The sequence below is a fragment of the Gracilinanus agilis genome, chromosome 4, assembly GCF_016433145.1.
Source record: "Gracilinanus agilis isolate LMUSP501 chromosome 4, AgileGrace, whole genome shotgun sequence".
Classification (NCBI taxonomy): domain Eukaryota; kingdom Metazoa; phylum Chordata; class Mammalia; order Didelphimorphia; family Didelphidae; genus Gracilinanus; species Gracilinanus agilis.
Genome location: NC_058133.1, coordinates 108699748 through 108713989, shown reverse-complemented (window position 1 = coordinate 108713989; position 14242 = coordinate 108699748). Strand labels below are relative to the sequence as shown.

At 43.2% G+C, this 14242-nt stretch overlaps 1 protein-coding gene across 1 annotated transcript in view; it reads right to left on the bottom strand.

The window, feature by feature from the left end:
- Positions 1-14242, bottom strand: part of NFASC (neurofascin) — a 248354-nt gene that overhangs the window by 11031 nt on the left and 223081 nt on the right. The window contains exons 29-31 of the mRNA XM_044674931.1: positions 13822-13938; positions 11751-11903; positions 361-577 (exon numbers count right to left, since the gene is read on the bottom strand). Coding sequence (XP_044530866.1) covers positions 361-577; positions 11751-11903; positions 13822-13938 — 487 coding nt within the window. The remainder of the gene's footprint in view (positions 1-360; positions 578-11750; positions 11904-13821; positions 13939-14242) is intronic.

Genomic DNA, 14242 nt, shown 5'->3' with positions numbered 1-14242 from the left:
CAACCTTCCCCCTCACTCTCTCCCCATTTCCCCCACCCCCTTCTCTTCCCATCCCTTCCCTTTTCCTCTTGTGTCTTAATGATATTCAGGATGAAATAAAGCTAATTCACTAACAGATGGGGGTGGGGGGAAGAAAGGTCATTCCTACCAGGAGTTAGCCACATCCCCCAGCCCCCCAGGGCAGCTGGACCTCTTAGATAGCCCACCTTAGGTGAACTTAATTAACTCAAGTGCTTTCTGGCTGCCCTCAGATTCAAAAATCAGACAGGAGGGCCATATTTTCCTATTCAGCAAGGCTGGGCTCGCTGAGACAGCTGAGCTCCCCTGGACCCAGCAAGCTGGGGGATCTTGTTGGCTTACGGGAAAGCTTGATTGCTTTCTGCCTTGCCTTTCCCGCCATGAGGGAGGCGGGTGGGGCTCTGCTGCATTTTTCTGGGTCTCATACCTTGGTATTTCCCTCTTCCACTCCTTTTGATGAAGCAGACAATGAGTAGGATCAGCACCAGCAAAGCAATTGCACACATGAGCCCGATGAACCATCCTTGGGTAGCGATGTCCACTTGGTTCCTGGTAAAAGCTGGTTGGGAGAAAGGGACAGTGGGAGGGGGGGAGTATCAAAAGAAAGCAAGTTAATAAGATCTGACAAGAGAGCTGGGGGAGGAAAACAGAGAGAAGGCTCATCCGAGAGTCCATGAGGATGCTTTCTCTTGGAGACTAAAGCTAGGGGTTGCTCAGCCTGCTGGCCCAAAGAACCCATCAAAGAAAATATCCATTAAAGGGATAAAGAAAAAAAATCCATTAAAGAGCTGAGGTCAAAGGATGAGGAGAAGAGCCAAAAGAAAGGGAAGGCACCAGGTAGGGGCAGCTGGAATAAGAAGCAGAAAGTAGAGCAGGACCTGGGGACAGCATGGGGTTAGGAGTGATATTGTTCAAGAAAATGGTGCAGGTCTACAGTGGCCAGCCTGGGCACCCCAATCTGCTGTGGACTGAGAGCAGCCAGGGAAAAAGGCCAGACCTGTGCTAATGGCAATGAGGCCTAATGAAGACCCAAGGCAAAGAGGCACAATTCTAGCAAACTTCCCCCTGGGGGTAGGGATCTTGACAATTCACATTCAGATAGGTCCTCTAGGTTAAGAAAATGATTTCCTCACAAGACCCCCGTGAGGTAGGTAGAGCAAGCATTGTTAGCCTCATTTTACAGAGGAGGAAACTGAGATTTATACAGGTAAAGTGACTTGCACATGATCACAGATCTAGTGATAGTTAAAACAGTTTAGATAAAACTCAAAGCTTTACAAATCACTCTGTCTTAAATCATCTCACTTGACCCTCACAACAATACTTTAAGGGATATCCATTTTTACATAAAGATTCAAGGTTCAGATATCTGGACTGAGTTGACCATGTCACACAACTAGGCAAATGGCAGAATTGGGATTTGAACCAAGATGTCAGGGCTCCAAGTTCAGGGCATCTTCTAACACACTAGTCTCTGAACACCAGAAAGTCAGTGAGGTATGGCTCAAAAGCCCACTCTGGCAGAAAGTAGTATGGCACCTATGAACAGTGCTTCCAGAGCTACCTGGTCACTCCTGGGAGGTGAGAGGGAGCCAACTTTTTGCTTGAATTCACAATCTTGCCTGGATAGACAAGAGACTCTACTTTTGTGAGTTTCTGTGCCTCTGACAAGCACAAAATGTCCTTGAAGTCAAGGAACTCCTTCTTATGGGTGCTAGTGGGGACTTGTTAGATTTTGAACAAATGGCTGATCAGATTGTCTACTGAACTCAAACTGTGCCAACCATGGCTTAGTGCCACCATAGAAGGACCCTTATTTTTGATTGGCTGATTGAGCCTCCTAATGCCAGAGATCTCTTGTGAGGGGAATTAGAAGTCCCGTTGACACTGCCCCCAAAACACACTCCTGTGGTTTCCTTCAATTGTAGGAGACCAACTGACATCAATTTAAGAGGTGTCCTAACCCATCCCTGGACCTACTGCTGCCATGCATAAACCCATGCCAGTGGGTTTGGTTTGGTAGAGACCCTGCTATTAAGTTTGGCACACTTTGGTGTAGAATGAATATTGGATGCAGAGTCAAAAGATGTGGGTTTGAATTTTAGCTCTTCGGCTTACTCCCTGTATGACCTTCGGCAAGTCACTTAACCTATATGAGCTGAGTTCCTCCTCTGTAAAAGGAAAGGGTTGGATTAAATGATCTTCCAGCTCTAACTCTATGACCCTATCTTTCTTTTGTAGTCTACCTGAAAGCTCTGAATGAAGATAGTCATATTCTTCATGACTGAAAAGCTCATTGGTGCTTTGGCTGAAAATCAGAGGGCTGATTAGATTGCGACCTGAGGCTATTCACCCTCCAACTAGCCCACAGACCAAAGTCCAAGAGAAACTCACTCTTGTGCCCAACCTATCATGGCAATATGGGCTGGGAGATCTGGGAAGAAATGGAATAGATACAGAGCCACCCCAGCATGCAGAGGTTCCCAGGCCAAACTAGTCTCATGCAACTGGGCAACATTTCAGTTATGTGAATGGCTGCAGTCAACATCCTATACTGTCCTCAGAAGGCAAACTGGGAGAAACAATTCTTCCTCTCTCTAAGTGGCTCAGTGGGCCATCAGAGTAATACTCCATTACAATATGACCTACTACTTGGGTTGAAGTATAATGTGCCATCTGTCACATCACTCAACATCTTCATTCTACCTAGCACTTTCCTAGTTAAGGCAGGCTTTCTCCACTTTGAAGTCCACTTTAGAGTTGTTCAAGTTCTAGTACCCTAGACTCCTTCTTACTCATGACCTTTAGTGGAGCCACTATTACCACTCCCCAGCTATCTTTCACTGACTTGGCAGCACAAGCCTCCTAGTGGTTATTCCAGACCTGATCTCTTCTTTGAAAATTCTTACCTCCTGCTTCTTGAACAACATTTAAACCATCTAAACGGAGTTCTCTAGTCTTCACTTCAACATATCACTATCCCTAAAGAGGAGTCTTCTCTCTTCTCTAAAGCTAACCTCTTAATCTATATCCTGAACTTCTCTCCCACCTGTTCATGAACCTTGTTTTCATAAATAATCCATTGCCTGCATTTTCTTTCACCCTCTTCATACTTTTCCCCTTATGCTTCCCAATATTTTTCTAACATATCAAAGTCCCTTTCATTTTTTTCTTTAAACCCTTACTTTCCTTCTTAAAATCAATACTGTGTATTAATGCCAAGGCAGGTGATTGGTGAGGGCTAGGCAATGGGAGTTAAGTGACTTGCCCAGGGGATACAGCTAAGAAGTGTCTGAGTCCACATTTGAACCCACGACCTCCCACCTCCAGGGCTGAGTCTCAATCCAGAGACACCTAGCTGCCCCTTGTCCCTTTCATCTTAAACCCAAACAACAACAAACTTCGCTTGAATCTTGGTGATAGTTACTCTGCTCAATTTTCTTGTTCCTTTTACTGCTAAACTTCTTGAACCCCTAGACTTTCCCTACTGCTTCCATGTCCTGGTCACTATTCCCTTTCAAAGCTCTTGAAATCTGATTTCTGGTCCTACCACTTTAATGGGATTTCTAATAGCTTTTTCACAATCCTCAGTTGTTTCATCTTTTTGGTGGAATCCGATGCTATCAAGCTCCTCTCTCTTCTTGGCTTCCATGACATTATACTTTGCGTGTTTTCCTTCTCTCTCTCTATTTGTGCTCCCAATTCTTTTTTGAGGGAAGGGGTTTTTCTTCTCCCTCCCATCTGTATGTACCCCTGTAGGATCTCTACTCTTCTCTCTACATTCCCCATTCCTTTCACGGGTTCATTCATACTCATAACTTCAATGATAACAATAGAAAGCAAAGCATAATGGATTGAAAGTTGCCCTCAAAATCATAAAGACATAGGTTCTTGTCTGCTTGTGACCCTGGGCTTGTGACTTAGCCTCTTCCCCAGGTAACTGTCTAAGATTCTGAGTTATGGGTAGGAGCTCACCCACATTGATAAAGGGAGTCTCTATATGGGAATCCCCTATACCAATAGAATCACAGGCCCAGTAAAAAAATGATGATAGATGACAGTGTTTGAAAGTATTCAATGGGCTTTTCATCCATTAGCTCACTTGAGCTTTACGTGAATGACTTTGAAATCTACAGTGCAGGATATTGTCCTTTTACCAGTTCCATTTTTTTCAATGACTAGAGGACCGCCCCATTTGGATGTTCTGTCATCACCTCAAACTCAGTATGTTCAAATTTGATTTAACGATCTTACCTCTTCCATCACTTTCACTTTCAAATTACCCCATTTCTTTTAATGTCATCACTCTTCTAGACTGCTAGCCTAGAAAATTCCTTCTCTCACCTTAATTGCCTATTATCTAATCTATTCCCAAATTCTATTGCCTCACCTTCAAAATGTCTCTGAATGCCTACCTTCTTCTCTATTCATATTGCTACTGCCCACACCTGGACTTCCATCATTTCACATCCTCTTCTACTCTCCCTATATCTCCCTAATCTATAATACATACTCTTGCCAAAATAATCATTCTAAAACAGTGGTTCCCAAACTTTTTTGGCCTACCGCCCCCTTTCCAGAAAAAAATATTACTTAGCCCCCTGGAAATTATGAAACTATTTATTGAACTCGGAGTAGAATGTAATACAAAAAGTGTGGCCATCACTGCTCCCCTGGATTACTGCAGCACCCACCAGGGGGCAGTGGTGCCCACTTTGGGAATTACTGATCTAAAACATCACTTTCATCATGTCATTCATTCCCTTTCCCTAGAACCTAAAATAGTTCCCTATTTCCTACCTACCACCCCAAACATCAAGTCTTTTAGCAGACTTTCAAAGCTCTCCATAACCTGACGGCACTCTACAGAGCCAACCCAGTTTCATAAATGACAATACGCATTTATTCCAGCTTCTCAACACAGACTTTCCAGAATGGGCAGACTGGTTCCCTCGCATTCTGCCTGTGCTCAAGTTCATTTCAACTTCTCCCTATTGCTGTTTCCCCAGTTGGAATTTATTCTCCTCCTTTATTTCTATTCAGATCCTATGTGTTCTCAAGTCCCAGACCTCCATGAAAACTCTCTTTGACCTCTGCACCTTACAATTCCCCTTATCATAAAAACCAATCTGTTTTGCATTGAATTGTTTTTCAATTGTTTCAAGAGAGCTGGTTTTATCTTCCTAACTAGACTATAAGCTCTTTGAGTTCAGGGTTTCTTCCATATCCTTCTGAGCTTGGCACAGGACTGGGAACGTAGTAGGAATTCAGTTCATACCTGTTGATTGGCAGATTCCCCCACATAGAACATGATGCAGTGAAAGTCTAATATAGCATAGTTTAGCCCTTAATAGAACATTAACTCTGTCTACCCATGCCAACCTTATAAGAGTTTCCCCACTGTATCTAAATGAATATGGCCACCTCTCTGCTTAGTGGGAAGGATGATGGTTGATCTAACTTCCCAAAGGCTACATGACAAGAACAAGTGTTGGTGTGAAGTTAGACCACAAAGGCAATGAATTGAGGTAGAATTGACTTATTTGCAAATTGATTTGGAAAGGAAAGCAGGCCTGTGTTTAGAAAAAGCCAGTCCTTCCTTTAAAAATCCCACCTTTGCCAGGGTGGCCCCTACCCTTCGGATTCAGTGCCACACTTCTGGGAAGTGAGGCAGAAGGTAGCATTCAATCCCTCTGGTTCATGGTGCATACATGTAGGAATCAAATGCAGACATCTTAAACTAATCTAATTAAAGGACTAGAGAATTCATCTGTGAGCTCTGGATTTATCCCTGCACTTGGCTTACTGAGGATAGAAGCTGCTATAAGCTGAGCGTGCCATAGATTCCCTCAGAGGTAGTTTATTTGTCCAAGTTGAAAAGGGACTCATCATAAGATGGTCTCACATACAAAGTGAACTCACATCTCGGGCTCCAACAGCAATTTTCATAAGGAGATTCCAGTGTAAGGAAATTTGGATGCTGGGACCAAATTCCATGGATTGATACCATTTATTTCAAGATTCCAAACCCAATGTAATAAAACCAAAATTCTAAGACCTGGCTGTATTCATCCTTGCCTATAATGGATACAAACAGGGACATACCCTGATTAGAAACTAAACATTACACAAAGCATCTGACAAAGTCAGGCAAAAGCCTATTGCCACACAGAAGATGGGATGAGATTTTGTAAGTTTGCCACACCCTCTGCTTTAGAGTTGGAAAATTCACTTGAGAGGCAGACAGACTGTTCTAATGGCTTCAATTCTAATCAGATTAAACAACATGGACCCAAATTTGAGATGTTACTCAATATTTAAGGAAAATTGCATTTTAGAAATAGGAGAGGGTCCTCTGATGTGATGATGGAGCTGAGATTTATTTAAGAAAGCACTCTGGCTTGGCTGACTTTAACCAAGAAGCATTTTACACTTTTTTCTCTCCAGCTTGCCCTATCCCAGCCTGGATCGAGGGAAGAAAGACAATTCTCCCTCAACTTCAGTGAATGAAAGAAGGACTGACCACAGATAAGTCTCCTGATTGCCTTTTGCTTTTCTGTGGTCCTTGAGCAGTCCTCAGGGCACTTAGCCAATACAGTGTAAATAGACCCCAATGGTGTCCCCTTTGTCCCTCTGCCCAGAAAGGGGAAGAACAGAATGGCTTTTGGAGGCAACCAGGGTTATATGTTAATGGCCTCAGGAGTCCCATTGGCCTCAAGAGCTTCATGTAGGTGATTAACTTCACACGTGGGACTTTGTGGGGTGGGCCAGACTCTAATATTGCTCTTGGTGGTTTCCTTCATTTCCCTTGTGGAGCTGCTAAAGGACATTATTATTCCCTGGATGAAGCGATACCCTGTGCCTACCTAAATGATCAGTGGTTGGGACCTGCCAACTCTCTCTTTGTCTTGTCTTTATGAGGCATGCTGTTTCTTGGGATTAGAGGAATATAGAAAGTATTCTGGTAGCCTTCTTATTTTATCTCTCCACACAGGCATTCATGCACTCTAAGAGAGCTAGCACATGCACATCCAGCTAAATGTGCAGGCATTTCTCTGTGTATACATGGACCTAACTCAGCTGCTCTATGGCATGTATTTTGTCTGCATCTCTTCCCTGAACTGGTGAATAATGACAGCTAATATCTGAATGATATTTTAAGGTTTGTGAAGCACTTCACAAATATTTCATTTGGTCACCTTCTGAGGTGGGTGTTATTATTACCCTCATTTTACAGAGGAGGAAACTGAGGTAAATGGTGGTTTAGAGACTTGCCCAGGGTCACATAGTTAATAAGATTTCCCTTACTCCAGGTCCAAATATTCCACTACTATTCTATAATTTCCCTGAAGTTAGGTACTGCATCTTGTATCAGCTTTGTATCATTCTTATAACCTAACACACAAATATTTAATAAATATCATAATAGATTTACATAGAAATATTATAATTATGTATTTAGAATGGATTAGAACCTTAGAAATCATCTAGCCCAGACCCCTCAGGGCATGGAGCTTTTCTTTCGTATTTCTCCTCCTACCCACCTGACCACTCCTCAATTACCTTTGCTGTTTCATAATCAATATCCCATTTCTAACTATCAGTGTATCCCAAGGCTCTGTTCTGTGTCCTCTTCTCTCTCTGTCTCTCCTTCCATTCTTTGCCTTGGTGGCCTCATTGGTTCCCATGGGTTTACGTCTAGAGACAGATGACTTCCAAGATTGATATATATGGCCCTAGTCTCTCTTCTGGGCTCTAGGTCTGCATCACTACCTACCTACCAGACATTTCAAACTAGATATCCCATCGGCATCTCAAACTCAACATGTCTAAATCAGAACTTATTATATCTTCTCCAAAAACTCCCAAAAGGGTTTTGTAACCCATTTGAACTTGCCTATTTCTGTCAAGTGTACTACCATTCTTCCAGGCCCAGGCTTACAGACTCAGTTATTCTCAACTCTTCATTCACCCTCCCCTTTTTATGTCTACTCAGTTGCCAAACCTTGTCATTTCTGTCTCTACAACTTGTCTCACTATTGTCCCCTTCCCTTTTTTCAAACACCCACCACCCTAATTCAGGCTACATCACCAAGACTATTGCAATCATTTCCTAACTGGTCTTCCTGTCTTGAATCTCTCCCCACTTCTATCCCTTCTCCACATAAATCCAAAATGACTTTCCTGAGTGCAGATCTGTCCATGGAACTCCTCTACTCAATAAACTCCAATGGTTCTGTATTGCCTTTAGGGTCAAATACAAAGTCTCCTGTTTGATATTTAAAGCCCTTCATAATCTGGCCCTAATCAGCCTTCCTACTCTTAATTAATAATAAAAAAAAATAATAAAATCTCTTTGTATACATATATGTATATATTTATATATAGGTATAGACATATGCATGTACACATACATACATACATACATATACACACATATCTATATTGATCTATCTACTCCCATCTCCAAGCTTTGGTACTTTCTAGCTCCCATGCCTGGAATTCATTTTGTCCTCACCTTTCACCCTTAGAATCCAAGTTCCTTTAGAACTCATCTCAAATGCCACCTTTTACATGAAATCTTTCTTGACCTTCTACCCACCAAATTATCTTGTGTACATTTTGTATATACTTGTATATGTTCACATTGTCTTCTTTGAGAGAAAGCAAGCTCCCTGAGAGTAAGGACAATGTCATTTTCGTTTTTGTATCCTCATCACCTAGACCAGTGCTGGTGATCAAGTGCCCAAAGTGCAACTTCACAACACACGTGAGCCATCTCCTTACCCCAGATAGGAGAGGGAAGAAGTGCTCCCATTGGGTTGCTGGGTAGATGGGTGGGTGAAGTGAAAAATGTCCTCAGGAGCAATGGAGAGGGAGAGGGGAGCTGCCCATTCTAGCCCATGTGCCACTGGTTCACCATCACAGACCTAGACAATGCCTAGTATATAAGAGGCATTTAAGGAAGGCTTGTTGTTTAACTGATTGATTTTACAGATGAGGAAACTGAGGCCCATTGAGTTAAGTCAAGGGCCCAGAGTCACACAGGTAAAAAGTGGCTGAACTAAGATTCAAACCCAGGTCCTCCTGATCCCAACATCTAGCACTTTTTTTGAGGTGGCAGACTGTTCAATCTGGGCTGTACAATAATGATTATACTTTTCACTAACGATGACCATGTAGGATGAAAACTGCAACGAGTGTTTATTTCATGGAAACTTCACTCTCCAGACTATAGGTTTCTGGGGAAGACACTTGCAGGGTCTGTCTGATTTGGTCACTTTGAAAGCAAGCTGTGCAAGATGGAAATATGTATTGCATGAAAGTGCTGATATAGCCTATATTGGACAGTTTACCACCTTGGGGAAGGAGAGAATCTGAATTGTAAAATGTCAGAAAACAGTTGTCAGAAATTGTTTCTACATGTAATTGGGAAAAAAGAAGTTTTAAAAAAGGAGAAAGCAAAATGTGCTTGCATTTACAATGGTGTCTTCCTCTAGGCAAGGCTAGGTACTATTTTCAAAGATCATCTTACTGAACCCAACTCTGCTCATGCCCTACCCCACTCCTACTGCCAGCTTTAGGGTTGTTTTGGATCCAAATCAAACATATACAACAATGTACAGTAGTCCAGAACCCCAACTAGTTCAGAGTCTGGCCGTCTGCATTGCTTGCCATCTACTCAGATGCCATGCTGGTTTTCCCATACCTCACCTCTGTTTCTCTTACTGAACCCATAAGACAAGATGGGCTCAAGCAAACACTCAAATATTTAGCCCCTGATTGGTCCTGAAGGTCAGAGCAGCCAACTGGGTTTCTATACTCCCTGAGCCTTAAAAGCGTGGATATAGAAGTCTGTGTGATAAAGCATAAAGGACACTAGTCCTAGTTTCAAAAGATGTAGGTTCAAATCTTGCCTTTGATACTTAATACCTATATGACCAAAGACAAATCACGGAAGAGTCCCTGGGCCTCAGTGTCTTCATCTGTAAAATAATAGGGCTGGATTAGTGGCCTTCTTGAGAGATATACCTTCTAGCTTGAAATTTGTAATCCTATGATATATGTCTAAACTCAGAGGGATTGGGCAGAGACATTTATCTCTAATGGACAATGAGTCTCCTTTAGTAGCTGGACCTTTATTCCTCCCAAATGAGATCTGGGATAATTATCTAAGCTAAGAGCTTTTGTTATGCACAGGAAAAGGGAAAATATTTTGCAAGCCAACATATATCTTTTCCTGTGCATAACAAAAGCTCTTAGCTTAGATAACATATATCTTATAGTTTTCCCTTCTGCGTGTGAGTCTTCTGTCTCTACCTGAAAAGGTTCTGCTTGAAAGCTAGATTCCTTCATCCTCCTTCTGAATCTCCCTGTAATCCCTCACATAGGATTTTATGCATAGGGGAACTTTTAAGACATGGTGTGGACTCTCAGGCTGATCTTGAGTTCACATATGCACACAGTCTCCTGGCAGAAAGTGCCCCATCCCAGCCTATCACTTTCTATTTTGCTCCATTCACTAAGGAGTTGGACACACCATTATGCTACAGCATGACGAGTTTGTCTATTCATTGACCCAGGCTGGCACGTGCCTTAGTACTAGAAGACATTCTCGCCTATGCCAGACTTGCAAAAAGTCAGCCACTTTTCAGACGCACAAACTTTGGGGCCAAAACAGAAACGTAAAATAAGCCTTAAAGACAGTCTAGTTTTGAAAAGTTGAGAAGTGAGAAGAGCAGAATGGCACAGAAACTGGCCTTTGTTGAAGTTGCTAGAAGGGTAAGACAGTATCCTGAGAGTCCCAAGATATAAATCCATTTGGCCACTCATATCCAATGGGCAGAATTTTCAAGATGGCAGGTTTTCTTTTGACATAAGGAAGGGGGTTCTAGCAATTAGACTTGCCCAAAAAGGGAATGGGATTGCTTTGTTAGGTAATGGCTTCCTTGTCACTGGAGTTGTTTAAGCAAAGGCTGGATAGAGGGTATTTATACAACATGTAAAAGATGGTGTCAAATGGTCTCCAAGATTCCTTCTGATTTTAATAATCTACAGAAAGGCATTTTGGTACACTGGAAAGAATATTAGCTCAGGAAGCAGAAGATCTGTGTTCAAATCCTGCCTCTGGTAGTTGACCTTATGTGAGATGTTTGCAAGTCACATAATTGCCCTGTATCTTGGTTTTCTTAACCGTAAAATGAGGGCCAGTGACTTTCTGAGATCCTTTTCAACTCAAGATCTATGATCCAATGATTTTACATCATAAAGAGCAACAATCCATGTGCACAAGGAAACAGTGTGGGTATAACAATCCACAAAAGTACACCCAGGGATAATAAGCAAACATGCATATACCCACATACACGTGCCCACAAAAAACCATTTTCAAATATAAGTGTATACTAGATATTCTCCTCTGGCTTCATTAGAAAGCTTTTGGTTTCTTTCTACAACTCCAATCACCGTTCAGAAGTCAAGTCCCCCTCCAAACTGTATGGTGCTCTCAATACCCCCTATTCCATCCTCTGGTTTTATGTGTTCCTTTCCAGTTTCCAGGAACCTGAAGGCTATTGTGAGTACCACAAGAAGAGAAGACAGCCATGCAAGATTGGGGGTGGGGAAGTCCTAGTTCTGCTCTCCATGACAAGTCACAAACAGAAAGCTGGAGATGATAATGGAATGCCTCATGCTTGTAGGGGGCGACTCACACTGGCCAAATCCCCTCTCACCTGAGTCATCAGTAGTCTGAACAGTGACGAGGGAACTGGTGATAGCGGGCCTGTTTTGGGAATAAACCCGGAACGAGTAGAAAATCCCGGGATTGAGTTCCTTCAACGAATAATACTGGGCCTTAATAGAGTGAATTTTTGTTGACTGGTTGCCTGAAGAACAGAAATCTTTGGTCAGCTCGGGGCCCCTGAATGAGCAGCCAGAGAGACATGACATGGGTCCCTGGCTACCTGTCTAGGATAGGGGTGGGCTATTTACAGCTGGGACACCATGTAGGGTTGGGGTGCCCAAGTGCTTGGGCTAGCCCCTAATAAAAACCACTAGACTGACCAGATAACCCCTGTCACAGAGTATTGATTGTCTTCAACAGAGTCTATCTGACACTTCAATGATGAAGAAGCGAAACACTATTCTTTCAAAATCTGCCAAATTTCTTTGACTTCCCTTCTAACCCCATTTTTTTCCTTTTTGGTGGGAAATGGAGTAGGGAGGGAAACTGGACCTGTGATTTCAATGATATAGGAAACTCCTGGTGAGAAAGCCCCTTCTACTAAGGCAGGTTGGAATCTGCTTGGTATCTTGCAGTCATAAAGAGAGTTGCCTAGGGCATTGAGAGTTTAAGTGACTTGCCCAGAGCCACACAGCCAGCATATGTCAGAGATGGTATTTGAACCCAGGACTTCCTGACTCCAAGACCAACTCTCTGTCCACTCCTCTATGCTGCCTCTCTTACAATGCCAGCTTTACCAGTTATACCTCTCATGGGTAACCAGTATAAGACAATCAACTCTCCATTTTCCAGGGACTGATGGACCTGTGTGGCAGATAGATTAACCAAGCTTCCCTGCCTTTCCACTTTCTATCTCTCATTCTTTGGCTTTTGACTGCTTAGGTATGATGCCTATAAGGATTATTAGAGAGGCTCTCTTCCTACGAGAGAGAGAGAGAGAAAGAGAGAGAGAGAGAGAGAGAGAGAGAGAGAGAGAGAGAGAGAGAGAGAGAGAGAGAGTGTGTGTGTGTGTGTGTACCCTTAGGGAGATGGTGTTTGTAGAACTTTGAAAATATAAACAAAACTTAGGATTTGGATGCATCTGTGGATTAAAAGCTCCCCATTCCCCTGGAGTCCCAGTGGTTCCCAAACTTTTTTGGCCTACTGCCCCCTTTCCAGAAAAAATATTACTTAGCCCCCTGGAAATTAATTTTTAAAAAATTTTAATAGCAATTACTAGGAAAGATAAATGCACCTGTGGCCATCACCGCTCCCCCTGGATCACTGCAGCACCCACCAGGGGGCGGTAGCGCCCACTTTGGGAATCACTGTCCTAGACCATATAAAGCTAAACTGGCCATTATTTATGCTCTGCTTGTCATTGGGGTACCCTCTGGGTAGGTTAGATCAGTTAGAGGATTGTTTTAAGTGAGGCTAGGCTCCTAGGTTTGAGCCCCTATGGACTAGTCAGCTTTATACGGAGTATAAAGGTCTGTCTTCTGGTACCAGGCAGTAATTCAGAAAAGCTGGAGTGACCCAGATAGTGAATGTGGGTAGGTCAAGGCAGGGATTAATTCTCCTTCTTTCTAAAACAACCTGTGATCTATGAGGGGCTATCTGTGGCAGTGTGTGTGTGTGTGTGTGTGTGTGTGTGTGTGTGTGCGTGTGTGTGTGTGTGAATCACTTTCCTTCCCAGGACCAGGAGCCTGCCCTGTGGAAACTTAAGAAAATCCTAATTTCCTGCTCCTGAAGGCACCCAGTGCTAGGAAAAGATCTACTATATCTGGGGCTCATGGCTTGAAAAAAGGCCTCATCCCAATGCAGAGAAGAGTTCCCTGGGTAGGGTGGGTGGCCCATGCATGCTTAGCAGATTCTGAAGACTTCACCAGCCTTGTATTTTTTTTCCCTTTCCTGCTGTTCCTTTTACTCTCCCCACCATCCCCAACCCAGCATATATATTGATTTCACTAGGCCATAATTAACCCCAGGCTAAAAGGCCTCTCTGAGCCTCAGAGACTAACAAGTATCTTTTAAATGGTATCCACCACTATCCCCCTGCCGCCATGCAGGCCAATGCTTACTGTATGAATACTCAATCACAAATTCAGTTCCTGGCTCGAGATTGTGGTCCCATGTGAGGTTGGCCGATTTACTGTTGGCCTTCACCGTGAAGTTCCATATGGACTGTCCATAGGGGGCTGGTGAATAGGTTAGAAGAGGAGTTAGTAATGATGGGGGGAGGCAGGGCTGGGCACACGCACAGGCCGGGGTCTGCTGGGAAAGAACAGAGAGTCAGAAATTGCCTGGTATACATGGCTCCAACATAGTTCTAAGTCTCAGCCTTGGGTGGCTGAAAACCAGGTCCCTGGTGTGTGTTAGAGAGCATGCAGGCTGACCCTGGCACGGAGGGAATAGCTACTACCCATGGAGAACTCAGAATCCCCTACGGGATGCAAATGGGGATTCAACTCAAAGCATGGTTTCTTATTCAAACCTCCCTAT